The sequence below is a fragment of the Hippopotamus amphibius genome, chromosome X (genome assembly GCF_030028045.1).
Source record: "Hippopotamus amphibius kiboko isolate mHipAmp2 chromosome X, mHipAmp2.hap2, whole genome shotgun sequence".
NCBI classification, from domain to species: domain Eukaryota; kingdom Metazoa; phylum Chordata; class Mammalia; order Artiodactyla; family Hippopotamidae; genus Hippopotamus; species Hippopotamus amphibius.
The window spans coordinates 89997952-90015812 of record NC_080203.1 but is presented as its reverse complement, the minus strand read 5'-3'; the positions used below and the strand labels follow the sequence as shown (position 1 = coordinate 90015812).

The 17861-nt window shown below is 40.9% G+C and overlaps 1 protein-coding gene across 10 annotated transcripts in view; it reads right to left on the bottom strand.

Moving 5' to 3' along the window:
• FAM120C (family with sequence similarity 120 member C) overlaps positions 1-16603 on the bottom strand; it is a 130417-nt gene extending 113814 nt beyond the window's left edge. For all 10 annotated transcript variants that reach the window (XR_009050278.1, XM_057718217.1, XM_057718220.1 and 7 more), the window contains exon 1: positions 15880-16603. Coding sequence is in view for 9 of the 10 variants with exons in the window: in XM_057718217.1 (XP_057574200.1) it covers positions 15880-16566 (687 nt within the window). In the remaining variant the exon portion in view is untranslated. The remainder of the gene's footprint in view (positions 1-15879) is intronic.
• Positions 16604-17861: the final 1258 nt, after the last annotated feature.

Below are 17861 nucleotides of genomic sequence, written 5' to 3'. Positions count from 1 at the left end.
TTCCAACCACAACGCTATGAGATTAGAAATCAATTACAGGAAAAAAAAAACCTGTAAAAAACATAAACACATGGAGGCTAAACAGTGTGCTGCTAAATAGCCAAAAGATCACTGAAGAAATCAAAGAAGAAACAAAAAAATACCTAGAAACAAATGACAATGAAAACACAATGACCCAAAACCTATGGGATGCAGCAAAAGCAGTTCCAAGAGGGAAGTTTACAGCAATTCAATCTCACCTCAAAAAAACAAGAAAAACCTCAAATAAACAAACTAACCTCACACCTAAAGAAACTAGAAAAAGAAGAAGAAAGAAAACCCACAGATAGTAGAAGGAAAGAAATCATAAAGATCAGAGTAGAAATAAATGAAATAGAAACAGAAAATACAATAGCAAAAATCAATAAAACTAAAAGCTGGTTCTTTGAGAAGATAAACACAACTGATAAACCTTTAGCCAGACTCATCAAGAAAAAGAGGGAGGACTCAAATCAATAAAATTAGAAATGAAAAGTGAGAAATTACAACTGTCACCACAGAAATACAAAGCATCATAAGAGACTACTACAAGCAACTATATGCCAATAAAATGGACAACCTGGAAGAAACAGACAAATTCTTAGGAAAGTACAACCTTCCAAAACTGAACCAGAAAGAAATAGAAAATATAAACAGACCAATCACAAGTATTGAAATTGAAACTGTAATTAAAAATCTTCCAACAAACAAAAGTCCAGGACCAAATGGCTTCAAAGGCAAATTCTATCAAACATTAGAGAAGAATTAACAACTATCCTTCTCAAATTCTTCTCAAAAATTGCAGAGGGAGGAACACTCCCAAACTCATTCTACAAGGCCATAATCACCCTGATTCCAAAACGAGACAAAGATATCACAAAAAAAGAAAATTACAGACCAATATCACTGATGAACATAGATGCAAAAATCCTCAACAAAACACTAGCAAACAGACTCCAACAACACATTAAAAAGTTCATACACCATGATCAAGTGGGATTTATCCCAGGGATGCAAGGATTCTTCAATATACGCAAATCAATCAATGTGATACATCACATTAACACACTGAAGAATAAAAACCATATGATCATCTCAATAGATGCAGAAAAAGCTTTTGACAAAATTCAACACCCATTTATGATAAAAAAACTCTCCAGAAGGTGGGCATAGAGGAACCTACCTCAACATAATAAAAGCCATATACAACAAACCCACAGCAAACATCATTCTCAATAGTGAAAAACTGAAAGCATTATCTCTACGATCAGGAACAAGACAAGGATGTCCACTCTTGACACTATTATTCGAAACAGTATTGGAAATCCTAGCCATGGCAATCATAGAAGAAAAAGAAATGAAAGGAATACAAATTGGAAAAGAAGAAGTAAAACTGTCACTGTTTGCAGATGGCATGATACTATACGTAGAAAATCCTAAAGATGCCACCAGAAAACTACTAGAACTAATCAATGAATTAGGTAAGGTTGCAAGATACAAAATTAATGCACAGAAATCCCTTGCATTCTTATATACTAACAACGAAAGAGCAGAAAGAGAAATTAAGGAAACAATCCCATTTAGCACTGCAACAAAAAGAATAAAATACCTAGGAATAAACCTACCTAAGGAGGGAAGAGACCTGTACTCAGAAAACTTTAAAACACTGATGAAAGAAATTGAGAGACTTTCTAGGTGGCGCAGTGGTTAAGAATCTGCCTGACGATGCAGGAGACATGGGTTCGATCCCTGTTCCAGGAAGATCCCACATGCTGTGGAGCAACTAAGCCCCTGTGCCACAACTACTGAGCCTGTGCTCTAGAGCCTTTGAGCCACAACTACTGAGCCCATGTGCCGCAACTGCTGAAGCCTGCATGCCTAGAGCCCGTGCTCCGCATCAAGGGAAGCCACTGCAACGAGGAGCCCATGCATCACAATGAAGAGTAGCCCCCCCTCGCCGCAACTAGAGAAAGCTCATGTACAGCAGCAATGAAGACTCAATGCAGCCAATAAATGAATAAATAAATAAATTTTAAAAAGATGTATTGCTTTAAAAAAAAAAGAAATTGAAAAGACCTGTACTCTAAAAGGACAGATGAATGGATAAAGAAGATGTGGTACATACATATAATGGAATATTACTTAGCCATAAAAAGAAATGAAATGGGCTCATTTGTAGAGATGTGGATGGACTTAAGAGTCTGTCACACAAAGTGAAGTAAGTCAGAGAAAAACAAATATTGCATATTAATGCATATATGCGGAAGCTAGAAAAATAGTACAGATGAACCTGTTTGCAGGGCAGGGATAGAGACACAGATGTAGAAAACAGACGTGTGGACATTGGAGGGAAGGGAGGGAAGGGTGGGATGAACTGGGAGACTAGGTTTCACATAAATATACTACCATGTGTAAAATAGATAGCTAGTGGGGACCTGCTGTATAGCACAGGGAGCTCAGCTCGGTGCTCTGTGATGACCTAGATGGGTGGGGGGTGGGGAAGGAGGTCCAAGAGGAAGGGCATATATGGATACATACAGCTGATTTACTTCATTGTGCAGCAGAAGCTAACACGGCACTGTGAAACAATTATACTCCAGTTTTTAAAAAGTGATTCAGAAACTTTTTTTAATAATTTAATTTTATTGGAGTATAGTTGATTTGCAATGTTGTGTTGGTTTCGAGTATGCAGCAAAGTGATTCGGTTACAAATACATATATCATTCTTCTTTAGATTCTTTTGTTGATTCAGAAACTTTTTTTTTTATGGTTACAGATATCAATTTTAATAATGTAGAAGATACGGAATCCTAAGTGGGGATAGGAGGTAGGAGGGAGGGGTAATATACTTATGTTACAGTAAGGAAAGTAAGGAAATAATACCAGAATTTGTGGATTGAATTAGAGTACATTATACATAAAGGTAAAAATGGGATCATCAAAAAATGTATTTATAAAAATAGGAAGGGTGGAGACATAGAGTACTTTAAAGGAATGAAATTCTCCCATTTCATTCTGAATGTAATTTTTTAAACTAAGAAATTACATTTTGCATTTTATTTCAAATTATGAAAATGACCTGAAGCATGACAAACAGAAGTGGTTAAGATTGTTTATGGGAAATAGACTAGAGCTGGGAAATGGCAGGACAGGAATTGCTATCTTTCATTCACGGTCCTTTCACATAATTTGGTTTCTGTCATGTGCAGCATATATTTTTTTTCTTTTTTTTTCTCATTTTATTTATTTATTTATTATTTTTTTTCAGGTACACCAAGTTCAATCATCTGTATTTATACACATAGTGATTCAGTTACAAATACATATATCATTCTTTTTTAGATTCTGTTGTCGATTCAGAAACTTTTGATGGCCAAAATTTTCCTAGGCAAATGCAAACGAGAAAGCAAAGGTCATTAATACAATGGTGAGTCAAAAATTATCCACACTCTGGTTATATTAAAACTTCTGCTGGCCGCACTGTCTCATCAGCACTTTCCGTTCAAGGCTACTGTCTCCCCAGTCACTGCTGTGCGGGTGTGAAAATGTTACATCAGTTTATTTGTAACTATGGTGCAAGCAAAAATGGATGCCCCACTTGTGACTTGCACGAAAGAAGAGCAGCGTGCAGTGATTCGTTTTGTGTGGTCTGAGTGTTTACCTGGTGCCGTAACTTACCGAAGACTTTGTGCACAGTATGGAGAAAGTGTTTTGTCGCAAAGAACCGTTTTTGAGTGGATAGAGATGCTTATTGAAGAGCTGAAGCCTAAAATTTGGATTCAGTGCAGAGGACTGCTATCCAAGAGTGTCGTGATCTTGCATGACAATGCACGTCTGCACACTTCTGCCCACACTGTCGACACTTGGCAAAAACTTCGTTTTGAGGTGTTAGAAGCATCCTCCTTATAGTCCTGATCATGCTCCACTGGACTTTCACGTGTTTGGTCCCCTGAAAGCAGCACTACGAGGACGAAGATTCACTTCTGATGTGGAAGTGAAGACAGCAGTACATTCATGGCTTGCAACTCAGCCTAAAACATTTTTTTAATGAGGGAATATGAAAGCTTGTTGACAGATGGACAAAGTGTATTGAAAAGCAAGGAGACAGACTTCCCTGGTGGCGCAGTTGTTAAGAATCCACCTGCCAATGCAGGGGACACGGGTTCGATCCCTGCTCCAGGAGGATCCCACATGCCATGGAGCAACTAAGCCCATGTACCACAACTACTGAGCCTGCACTCCAGACCCGTGAGCCACTAGTGAGCCTGTGTGCCACAACTACTGAAGCCTGTGCACCTACAAGCCCATGCTCCACAACAAGAGAAGCCATCACAATGAGAAGCCTGCACACCACAATGAAGAGTTAGCCCCTGCTCACCACAACTAGAGAAAGCCTGTGTGCAGCAACAAAGACCCAATACAGCCAAAAATAAATAAATAAAATTTTAAAAAAGAATAGCAAGGAGATTATGTTGAAAAATGATGTATGTGTCTTTTCTAGCAGTTAATTAAAATAAATTCTACAGCCAGAGTGCGGGTAATTTTTGACTCACCCTGGTATTAATTTATCCTTATTATTATTTTACTCTTTACTTCCTTTCTATACATTTTTATTATTTTTCTTTGGAATATCTGCCAGGGCATCCAAGGCTAACAGTTTTGGCAATCTGTGTGCCAGCAATTAGAGGACAATGTTTTGAAAATAGCAAAGATCCAGTATGTTGGTTCACAGACATAGTTGCAATACAAAGGAAAATAGGAAAAAAAAATCCAAGGACTGTGGTATATCCTAGTACTATTTTTACATTAAAATTACATTGAGATGAAAAAAAAAAAAAAGACTACCTACAAAAGGCTTTCAAGCCCTGGCTATTTTTTCTTGTAATATATAATTGCATTTCATGGCAGTATTACTTAAATCTGTCTTGTATTCAAAAACAACCTATTAAAATTCCAAGTCCTGGACTTCCTAGGTGGTGCAGTGGTTAAGAAACCGCCTGCCAATGCAGGGGACATGGGTTCGATCCCTGCTCCAGGAAGATCCCACATGCCAGGGAGCCACTAAGCCCATGCGCCACAACTACTGAACCTGCACTTTAGAGCCCGTGAGCCACAACTACTGAGTCCATGTGCTGCAACTACTGAAGTCCACGTGCCTAGAGTCCATGCTCTGCCAACGAGAAGCCACGGCAATGAGGAGCCCACACACCACAACAAAGAGTAGCCCCCACTCGCCGCAACTAGACAAAGTCCGTGTGCAGCAACGAAGATCCAACACAGCCAATAAATAAATAAATAAATAAATAAATAAATAAATAAATTTATTAAGAAAAAAAATTCCAAGCCCTTTTTAAAGTTTCTTTTGTTTCAGCACTCATCATTCTTCTATACTGGTCATATTTCTTACAATGGTTTATTTTTAAATGGTGTCTTAAATTGTATTCTTTCAACAAACACATTTTATTTAGATATAAAGAAATATCACTTCTACCAGAAAATAGGCTCCCTTTGATTTTCCTTTAAATATATGACCTTTTATAATTTTTTTCACATTTCATAGATATGGATACAAGAAATATTTCATATTCTTCAAAACTACTATAAAAAAGTACAAGCACAACAATCAATGGTGTTTTAGTTATCTATTTCTGTATAGGAAATTACCCCCAAAACTTAGTGGCTTAAAAAGCATTTATTTTCTCACAGTATATGTGAATGTGGCTTAACTGTGTTCTTTGGCTCAGGGTTTCTCACAGGCTGCAATTAAGGTGTCAGCTGTGGCTGCAGTCATCTCAAGGCTCGGCTGGGGAAGGATTTACTTCCAAGCTTACTTACGTGGCTGTTGGCAGGATTCAGTTCCTTGTGGGCTGTTGGACTGAGGGCAGCTGGTTGTTGGTGGGAGGCCACCCTCAGTTACTTGTCACGTGGGCCTCTCCATAGGGCAGCCCACAATATGGCAGCTTGCTTCATCAGAGTGATCAAGCAAGAAATGCCAGAGAGACACAAAAACAGAAATATAGATCAATGGAACAGGACAGAAAGCCCAGAGATAAACTATGGTCAACTAATCTATGACAAAGGAGCCAAGGATATACAATCGAGAAAAGGCAGCCTCTTCAATAAGTGGTGCTGGGAAAACTGGACAGCTACATGTAAAAGAATGAAATTAGAACACTCCTTAACACCATACACAATAATAAACAAAATGGATTAAAGACCTAAATGTAAGGCCAGACACTATAAAACTCCTAGAGGAAAACATAGGAAGAACACTCTTCGACGTAAATAATAGCAAAATCTTTTTTGATCCACCCCCTAGAGTAATGGAAATAAAAACAAAAAGAATAAGTGGGGGCTTCCTAGGTGGCACGGTGGTTAAGAATCTGCCTGCCAATGCAGGGGACACGGGTTCAATTCCTGCTCCAGGAAGATCCCACACGCTGCGGAGCAACTATGCCCATGCACCACAACAACTGAGTCTGTGCTCTAGAGCCCGTGAACCACAACTATTGAGCCCATGTGCCACAACTACTGAAGCCCATGTGCCTAGAGCCAGTGCTCTGCAACAAGAGAAGCCATGGCAATGAGGAGCCTGCGCACCACAACGAAGAGTAGCCTCTGCTCACCACAATTAAAGAAACCCCACGCGCAGCAACAAAGACCCAACACAGCCAACAAATAAAAAAAATAAAAAAATAAATAAATAATAAATAAGTGGGACCTAATGAAACTTCAAAGCTTCTGCACAGCAAAGGAAACTATAAGCAAGACGAAAAGACAACCCTCAGATAGGAGAAAATATTTGCAAATGAATCAAGAGACAAAGGATTAATCTCCAAAATATATAAACAGTTCATCCAGCTCAGTATCAAAAAAAAAAAAAAAACCCAATCAAAACATGGGCAGGAGACCTAAATAGGCATTTCTCCATGGCCAAGAGGCACATGAAAAGCTGCTCAACATCACTAATTATTAGAGAAATGCAAATCAAAACTACAATGAGGTATCACCTCACACCAGTTAGAATGGACATCAGAAAATCTACACACAGTAAATGCTGGAGAGGGTGTGGAGATAGGGGAATGCTCTTGCACTGATGGTGGGAATGTAAATTGATACAGCCACTATGGAGAACAGTATGGAGGTTCCTTACAAAACTAAAAATAGAGTTACCATATGACCCAGCAATCCCACTGCTGGGCATATACCCAGAGAACACCATCATTCAAAAAGACACATACACTCCAATGTTCACTGCAGCACTATGTACAATAGCCAGGGCATGGAAGCAACCTAAATGTCCATCAACAGATGAATGGATAAAGAAGATGTGGTACATATATACAATGGAATATTACTCAGCTGTAAAAAGGAATGAAACTGGGACATTTTTAGAGATATGGATGGACCTAGAGACTGTCATACAGAGTGAAGTGAGAAAGAGAAAAACAAATATCGTATATTAACACATATATGCGGACTATAGAAAAATGGTACAAATCAACTGGTTTGCAAGGCAGAAATAGAGACACAGATGTAGAGAACAAACATATGGACACCAAGTGGGGAAAGCGGGGAGGGTTGAGGGGGAATGAATTGGGAGATTGGGGTACCAAATTGTACACTCTAAATATATGCAGTTTATTGTCTGTTAAAAAAAAAATAAAAGAAAAGAAAAAGAAAAAGAAATGCCAGGGAGAGAGAGAGTGCAAACAAGATGGAAGTCACAGCTTTTTATAACCTAATCTTGAAGTGACATCTCATCAGTTTTGCTATATACTGTTCATTAAAAGCAAGTCACTAAGTCCAGCCCTCCCACAGGGGGTGGGGGTAAATTAGAGTGTGAATACCAGGAGGCGGTAATCACTGGGAGCCATGTGGAAGATGGTTATCATGAAAGGCAAGTGGCACTTGGTCACTGTGTCAGGGACTCACCATAGAGCAGTAGAGACTCCAATAAATGAAGACCATGTGGCTCAGCAAAAGGGGGCAACGAGTGTTGCAAGAAGATCTGATATTTCAAGAGTGGCTGGAAAGTCAGAATGCTTGGTAACATCTCCAAATTTTTAAAATGTTGGCAACAAATTCATATTTGTTAAAAAAATGCATTTGTAAAGTGCAAGTTAAACAACAGAAGGAAATGAAAAAAATCATTCAAATCCAAATGCAGTATTTGACTTTAGATTCTGATGAACACTATTGATCAATGAAAATCAAGGAAGTTCTTTTAAAAAAAATATGGGCTATGGGCTGCCAGTTTGCCATCCTTGCCATAACATGTGTGATTTTCTTTGTGTTACAGATGAAAGAGCAAAGGTTTTGGTGTCTAAATGCAAACTGTGGTTCTGCCACTTCCACTATGTCCTTGGGCCTATGACAATCGCCAGAGGAAAGATCCTTGGGGCTATTACTGTTAGTATTTTCTTACCTGTCTCCCTACTAGACAATGAGCTGCTGGAGGGTTACAGTACCCACCGGACTGCAACACCCCCTAATCTCACTTTCCTACTTCATTTTTCTGTACAGCACTTACTATACTACCTAAAATACTATATATTTTGTCTTTTTATCTTGTTTATTGTCTTTCTTTCCCACCAGTATATAAACTTCATGAGGTCAGAAACCTGTCTGTTCTGGTCATTGCTTTATCCTCTCAATATTGAACCATGCCTAGTGCACAGTAGGAACCCATTAAGCATTTCTTTAATGAATGAATTCCACTGTTCACAGTACTTAGCACAGGGTCCGGCACAGAGTAGGTATTCAAAAAATGCTGAAAAGCATTCATTGTCCTGATAAGAAAAATGGTGTGAAATGAGGCAAGAGAATGGTAGGCAGATCAAGAAGTACCCTGCATGCTGTGCCAAGCTTAACGCATGAGAGTGAAATGTCAGTGTCCAACCTACTTGACACACAAGATATTCTGGTCAAAGTAATTGTAGCTGGCATTTATATGGCATTTACTATGTGGTGTATAATGTTCTAAGCACTGTACTTATATTAAATCATTTAATACTCACAATAAAGTCTATGATATAGGTATTATTACTATCTTCCTCTTCCACATGAGAAAACTGAGGCACAGAGAGGTTAATTTGCCCACATTTATATAACTAGTAGGTAAAAGAACAAAGATTTAAACCCAGGCAGTCTGGCTCCAAGGTCTGTGTTCTTAGTCATTATGCTACACAAACTAAATATAAGAAAAGTGATCTGGAAAAGGTTATTAAAATGCAACCATACTGTTTTGAGAGATGTTAAAGATGAAGGATTTTGATATCAAATATATTTAGGTTCATATCTTGGCTCAACCACGTTCCAGCAGTGCAACCTTGGGCCAGTGACTATGCTGAGCCTGTTTTTATTTTAGCTATAAAAAACGTAAATTAATACATATCCTGATGGGTGGGTGTGATGATTAAATGACATCATGAATCTATGTGAGGTACCCAGCCCACGTAGTAGCTATTATTACTACCACCAAGGGGGAATTTATTATATAAATGCATTGCTAAGCAGTTACTAAACTTACTTTTACTTACTGGAGTTTGGCAATTCCATTTGGAATCAAGTTAATTTACATGGAATGAACCTATAACATTATAAAACACTGGTTCTAAATTCTTCTGCCTTTCAAAGTTTTTTATAGTCAATGAGTCAATCAACTAATTTCTTTCTCTTTCAACAACCATTACTGTATATAATGTGTCAAGCCCTAGAGCAAAATCTCTGCCCTCCTGGAACTCAATTAAAAGATAATTACATACAAACTTCCAGTCATAAGATAAGTAACTTCTGGAGATGTAACACATAGCATGGGGAAAAGAGAATTATAATGTGATATGAAAATACTATGAGAGAAAAAAATAAGAGGTAAAAAAAAATGCACTCTGGTAGCACAAGGGAAGACATCATTTACCTTGGCTGGGAAAGACTTCATAGTGATAACTTTTGAGCAACAATAAGTAGGAATTGGCTACACAAGGGTTAGAGTAAAATAAGAAAAGCACTATGTGAGAGGACATGGTATGTCTAGGAAGCTAAAAAAGTTCAGAACGGTTAGGACATTCCAATGGTTGGAACAGGTGTGGGCAAAGGTAAGCACCAAGTAAGGCTGGAGAGAGTTTAGGATCTTGCCATGCTGACAAGTCTGGCCTTAGTAGGGTAGGCAAAAAGTAGCCAGTGGGTATCCTCTGGCACAGAAAAGTCAGCTTTGGTTTTCAAAGTATCTCTGACAGCAACGTAGAAGATGGCCTATGGTCCAGAGATTGGAAAGGAACAAGTTGAGGCAATTTTCACAGTTCAGATAAGAAATGATGGCATGAACTATGACAATGGGGGTGGAAGCAGCTGGACTCAGGAGACATTTTTTGAGGCAGAGTTGACATGATCTAGTGACCAAGTGGATATGGCAAGTGACCACCTGATCAGAAGAGTGAAGAACTGAGAAGAAATCCATGGTTTCTGGCTTGAAATGGATGAAAGAGGACATGAACAGAAAAAAAGAGAACACCAAAAATAGAACAAGTTTTGGGGAAAAACAATGAATTCCATCTTGGATATATTTTAGTATAAGTGACCTATAAGACATCGAGTAGTAGAAAGCTGAAAAGATGTGCTGAAAGCTCATGAGAGAGGTTATGGGTAGAGAAAGAGCTATAGGAATAATCAGAATACAGTTAATATTTAAAGTCATAATAATGGATGAGATTACTCAGGAAATGAATGTAGAAGAATATGACTAGGACAGAAGTCTTGAGAGCACCAATGCTTAAGGAAGCAATAAGAGGAGGAGAAAGAACTAGAGACTTATACGGAGAATCAGAAGTGAGCTGCATTATGGAATCCAAGAAAGGAAATTCAAGCAAAGGACAGCTCATGTCAATTACCTCATAGAGGTCCAATAAAGGGTAAGAATGGAAATCGTTCTGGTGCCTTTAGAATGGTGACATCACATATCAAGTGGCAAGAGGCTAGGAAATGGGAATTAACACAGTCTTCTTTTTTCAAGAATAATGGTTAAAAGGGAAGAACAGGGATAAGGATAATGGCTTAAGGGAATTACAAAGTAAAAGGGAAGTTTTTGCTTTTTTAAAGATTATTTGTATATGCTTATGTACTTATAAGTGAAAGAAACCAGAGGGGGGAGACTTAAAATGCAGAAAAGAGACTGCAACTTTTGAATTCCTATAATATCACTATATGACTCACTCACTTGGCACTGAGCTTACACATTTGCCTTGTAATGGCAGTATTGCACATTCAGCAATGCTGGCACAAACTAAGTGCTCAATAAATCTACTTATTACTGTTTTTCTTCATGCATCTACACATATTATCTGGTCAATAAAAGTGTACAATCTTACACAAGAATACACAAAAAGGAAACCGTGTGGTGAAACTGTGGAGACTTTGAGCAATACAGATCCAGAACAGATTTTTATTCACCATTTACTAGTGTCCAGACCAAAGAAGAATCATTTTACTTCTTTGCACCTGTTATTCAACTGTTAAATGGGAAGAATACCACGCATTCTTGCAAGCTTATGAGGATTAAACAAGATATTTAAAAAAGTATATACAACTTGGTGCTCAAGAAGTAGACATAATTACTATTATGATAATTTTTCCTACCACTAGAGCACCCAGAAGAGTCACTAAGGTTTCAGGATACGCCAATGACTGAGGATAAGTAAATAATCAGGAGGCACAGCAGCCACTGCTATGCTGTATCCTAGAGACCAAAAGCACAAAATGGCATCAACTCTTGGTCAGACTTCTCAAACTTTGCTTATTCATTTACCATCAACACGATTTCTGTCACATCCAAGTACTGCACCTTAGTACTTTTCTTTAAGTCAACTTACTTTTCTTTAATTGGCCTTGTTCTAAAGAGTTATAGCTGTGAAACTGCAGGTTTCATGCCTTGATTTTTTTTCTAAAATATATATTAACCATTAAAACAAAGTATTCATCCCATTAATCACCCCACATGATCTTTCAAACCACATTCTAAAACTGCTTTAGGGTTGCTCTGAGACTCTTAGGAAGAGATCAGGTAGCAATTTGTGGTTTTACTTAATTTTTCTGCTACTGGCAATGACCACTTACAAAGGTTTGCAGAACATACAAACAACACCAACCAAATGACAAAATTCATCCCAGCTATATACACTGAATATTTTCATGAGAAGTCCTAAATTGTTTAAAGCTAAACAGACAACCCAGCAAATTATGTTTTACATAATCCCTTCATCTCTATTTTTCTATCACAAATGAAAATGAGATTGGGAATAAAGGTCCAGCTTCTGACCTAGTGTCAAGAACAGAACCAAGGTGGGGACTTCCCTCGTGGTCCAGTGGTTAAAAATCTGCCTGCCAATGCAGGGGACATGGGTCTGAGCTCTGGTCTGGAAAGATCCCACACACCACGGAGCAACTAAGCCCATATGCCACAACTACTGAACCCACGAGCCGCAACTACAGAAGCCTGTACACTCTAGGGCCCGCATGCTGCAACTACTGAGCCCACGTACTGTAACTACCAAAGCCTGTGTGCCTAGAGCCCATGCCCCGCAACAAGAGAAGCCACTGCAATGAAAAGCCAGTGCACCTCAATGAAGAGTAGCCCCCGCTCGCTGCAACTAGAGAAAGCCCACGCACAGCAATGAAGACCTAGTGTAGCCAAAAATAAATTAAATAAATAAATAAATAAATAAATAAGTGAGTAAATAAATTTTTTTAAAAAAGAACAGAACCAAGGGGAGGAGAAATACACTAGTGGGTTTCATTCTGAAGCACTACCATTTCAGCCAAAAGACATGGTAGGCATGCATATCATTCAAGTGAAAAACTGCTATCTTCAAGATAGTGGAACATTCCTCTGAAAAGGCAAACCATAATCAGTTATTAACCAATACCTATCAAGTCTGTGTTATAAACGAGGAAGTTTCCAGTCACTCCAACAACAACAATCACTGACCAGAACCAGGAGAGAAAACTTAACTCACTGATAACATCTACAGATACTTTACATATGCACTTTTGAAGCCAGTCTTAAATCCACTATATTGAGTCACACTACACACTTTTAAAAAGTAACTCCTACAATGCATTCTGTTAAGATCACTAACCTCTCCATTCAGGGAAAACAATGTATCCTGCACCTAAAATATACAAGTTGTTATGGAGACTATGAAAAGATCAAAGAGTTTGTTTATAATCTGGCACAGAGAACAAGACATACATTTCACAAATTTGTACTCAAGACTGAAGCGGACTGCTGGGAAATTTTTCCCCAACATTTTATTTTGAAAAACTAAACATATAGCAAAGTTGAAATAATTTCATAGTGAACATTAGAAAAGTCACGACTGAAATTCTACCATTTTTACTACATTTGCTTTATCACCTATCAATCCATCTATCCAATCCATCTTATTTTTTATGAACTGCTGGCATTTTAAAAATGAGACTGGATGTAATGAAGAATCTTATGGTTGCTTCTCAAAAATTTTCACTGATGAGGTGCATGAACAAAAAAGTTGGAAAACCCCAAACCCATACGCAGTGTTCAACTCCTGCCAACCTCCAATCAGAATCTGTTCAGAGCTCAGCAGGCCATTTTACGTCTCCACATCCTTGTCCACTGTCCAAAACATCCTTCCCAGCCCTCCTCAAGGCTCAGTACCAACCTGTGAAACCTCCCCCAATTTTCATACCCTCACCCAGAATTAACTAATATCCCCTACAGGGGCCACATTTTTCATCATTAGCAATTAGCTCACAGTATCTGCAACTTTGTTTTCAGTCTGTCTCTTTTACTAAGCTCTGACCTCCTTTAGGGCAGGGATCCCCTTCCTTCATTCTGAATCCTCAGCAACCAGCATAGTACCTAGCCTATAGCAGGTACTCAAATAATATAAACGAATAGCCCAGACCTGTCTTTACCTAGGAGCCAGGGAAGGCTTTGGTCCAGTGTGGGAATGATTTAATCACACTGGCACTTTAGAAAGATTCATCTTAGAGCACTGTTGTTAAGAGCATGAGCTTTGGAGCCAGATTGCCTGGGCATGAATCCCAGAATCTCAGTTCTGCCATTTATTGCTGGCTGACTTTGGGCAAGTTTCTAAACCTCTTGTGCCTCAGTTTCCTCACATTTGAAAAACGGATACTATTGCTTCACAGGTTATCGTGAGGATCAAACAAGGTAATTTTTGTTGTTGTTAAAGCACACAGATTAGCAGCTGGCACACAGTAAGCATTCCATCAATGTTAGTCACTGTTGCCAGCAACCGAGTTAATAATGACAATGAGGTAAAAAGTCCTTAAAGCTTGAGTGGTAGCAGTGAAAGCAAAGTGGAAAGAATGGCCATGAATGAAGAATCTACTGAAAAATGCTCAGTCAGGAAGGCAAGCAAATGAGTGTCTGATATATTTTTTCTCCTTCTTTGTAAGTTTGAGATAGCTCGTGATTGAATTTTTTTAAATTATTAAAAACAGCTATAATCTACCCAGCATAGAGAGATTAGATGCTGGGCAGAAGGAGTCTAGCATGACTGGACTCTAGCCACAAGTTCTGTGACGACTGCAAGTTGCTTTATGCAGGTCTTTCAGTCTCTCAACTGAGATTTTTCTGCTTCATTACTCCACATAGCACCATTTCTTTAGTTTATGATTCCCACAATTCCATGTCCTGTCTTCTGTGTGCACATCCCCAAGAGCCTTGGTTGGAGAACTGGTTTGTGGTTTTGTCCTACCCAACCCCGTACTACTTTTCTTCTTCTTCTTTCTGCCCACTTCCTTTACTTCTCAAGCCTTGCTATTCCCTACACGTAGGAACTTGAAACCCAAGAGTATGGAAAAGCAACAGAGCAATAGTTGTGCCAAGAATTGGAGATGCTGCCAAGCTGTTCTCCAGGCCCCATATGCAGTGACCAACTACATGCACAGATTAGGCTGAACTGCCCATGGGGCCTAACATGCTTGATATTCCCGTTTGCTTCTACTCATTTTCCTTCTCCCGCTTAACGAAGCCGCTTCCCAAACCTGGAACCAATTCAAATCCAATTCATCCTTGAAGACCCAGGTGAGGTCCAACTTCCTCAGGGAAGCTTCCTCTGACCATTTTAGCCCACAGATATCCTTCCCCCTACCCCCCCCCCAAAACAGGTAGCAATCTGGACCATAAAGCATAATCACATACACATTTACACCATTAAATGTTTCTTGTGTATATATTTGATTTTCCAAGGGCAGGAACCATGTCTTACATGTCTTTTAAACCCTTACTCTTAGTGGATTAATACTTTTTGAAAAGTGACTGAACCAGTGGGTTTGTTTGTTTTAGGCTAAGGAAGGATGAGGTAGAAACATGTTGAAATGAAAAAGGTTGAATGGACATATGGGTGCAAAAGAAGCACTGGTTCAAAATTCGGGGAAAAATTGTAGAAGAAAGGTGTTCAATTAATATCTTTGATTTGCTGCAAGGTTGGAAAGAGACATATAGAAGAGAGATGTCAACTGGAAAAATTTGGAAAAGGGCATTTCAGCTTGAAGCAGAGGACAACAGGAGAAAGATGGGGCTACGAAAGAAATTCTGCTAAAACCTAGGGATAGGACAACTGGGAAAAGGGGGTTATTGGCGTGACATGGGTAGAGATGTGGTTATATAGGTGAGAGAATCGGTAGGGGGTGGTATGAAGGGTTGGGTAGATGGATAAAATGATCGAGGGTAGTTAGGCAAGTGGGTTAGCTGATTGGGCTCTGAGTGGGGAGATGGGAGACAGGTAAGTGGTTAGGTGTTTAGTTGGGAGGGAATAGGTGTGGGGCGTATTATTTAAGATCCGGCCCCTCCCTCACCTTGACCCGGAAGCGGATGAGTGCTAGCCTCACGCAGTGGCTCAGGCAGGCCGGTGGCAGGAACCAGGCCCGTGGAGGAGGGGTGCCCTTGTTGCCCACGTGTCCCACGATCAGTTGCGCTGTCTGCCGCTCGGCCTGGCACCGACGGCCCCACTCGGCCAGCCGGTCCTTGCCCAGGCCCCCGGGGAACATGACCACCAGCTCCAAGCCGTCGCCGCCGGGATAGGCACAAGCCTGACATAGCGCTGACAAGTAGCCCAGCATGGCGTTCCATTGGCCGCCACACACCCAATCCGTCTGGTAGCCGCCATAAAGCCGCGGCAGCGCTGAGCCCGCGTCCACCAGCACCCGGGCCCCGGGCAGCGGAGGGGGCGGCGGCGGCGGGTGCAGCCCGGGGTGCGCCTGGCCGTGATGGTGGAAGTGGTGAGCGGGGTGATGGTGCCGAGTCGGCCCCGCGCCCCCGGAGTAGGCACCCAAGGCAGCGGGCGGGAGCGGCGGTTGCAGAGGCGCGGAGCCCCTGGCGGCGCGTGGAGCCCCGGGCGCTAGGGCTGCCGTAGGCGGCAGCTGGCGATGCTGGTGCTGCTGCTGCTGGCGCGAGACCGTGCGCGCGAGTTTGAGGAGGTCCACGGGCACCACGGCCCCGGGACAGCGCTTCTCCAGGAACTCCTGGAAGCCCTGGACGCCCATGCTTCGTCGGTGGGCAGACGAGACGGCGGCTGCGCGAGTAGGCTAGGCGGCGATCTGGGCGCGAAGCTGGGGGCGGGCGCGTGCGCACTCCGCGGGGGGCGAGGGGGCGGGAAAAGGATTCCCGAGGGGAGGGGTGAGCTAGCAAGGGAATGAGGGCGGGGTGGGGAGGAGACCACAGACTGGATTTGGGTGGAGAGGAGGGGTGAGGCCGACCGGACTCAGGAGAGGCTGGGAGGATAAAAGCGATGACGGGCTCTAGTCACTTCTCTTTTTTTTTATCCCTCTACGGCCGCTCTTCACCATTTCAAAAGGGGTGAACCCTCTTCCTTCCACCTCCGGGAGCCATGTTACTTCGTCTTCTGTAGGGTACACGCTTTCTATCTGGAAGAGGGGGAGCGGGGCGGGGCGGCGGGGCATCCTGGGAGTTGTAGTCTCCTGTACAGCCTCGGGATAGAGTGTTGGAACGAGATGACCACCCCTGTCAACCCTTGCGTTCACTGGGTCTTCTCAAGGGATGGGCGTGATACACGTTTAGGATTTGCACTCCAACTCGTTGCATCCACCGAGTTGCTTCAGGCTATTTACCGCCTTTCTCAGGAAAAGGAGTTGGTGGTGGGAAGGAGCGATGCATCATGGGAAGGGAAGTAGAGTGGATTGATTGAATTCAGCTAAAGTATGCTAAAATTCCCCAGGAGGAAAAATTTTCCTTTGGCGGGAGGGAATAATGTGAGAAGCTTTTAATGAATGAAAAAGGACACATATGAAACGTAAAAATAATAACCACCACCATTTCTGTAACAGTCCACGTAATTTTTAGCTACTGTAATTCTTTGAGGCAAAGCTGTTGGCCCCAATTTACGAATGGTGAAACTTAACGTTATTTATTTGCCCAAGGCAACGCAGAGACAAGTGAAATCACATATCCATTGTACTCAGAATCTCTTTGGTCAGGGAGATAAGCACCAACACAAATTAAACTACAAGTTGTACCTTTCTGGTACTGAGCTACAATGTCCTATGGTTAGGACCTTTGCTTGCAGTGTGAATCGATCTGTCCGGGAGCTCTCGAAAAATAGCAGAAAGGGCTCCAATTCCAGATGTACAGAATCATCTTTTGAAAAATCTATTCAATATTTTCAGCATTTTCCTTGATTGATTCTGATATGGTGCCAGCCTTCTGGCTGACTGGCTTTTAGAGCCCACTGTTTCAACAGGAGGAGGGTAGAAAACAAGATCTATTCTGTTCTGGAACATTGAGTAGTAGTCAGATCTGGTTTGGAACTTAATAGAAGGTG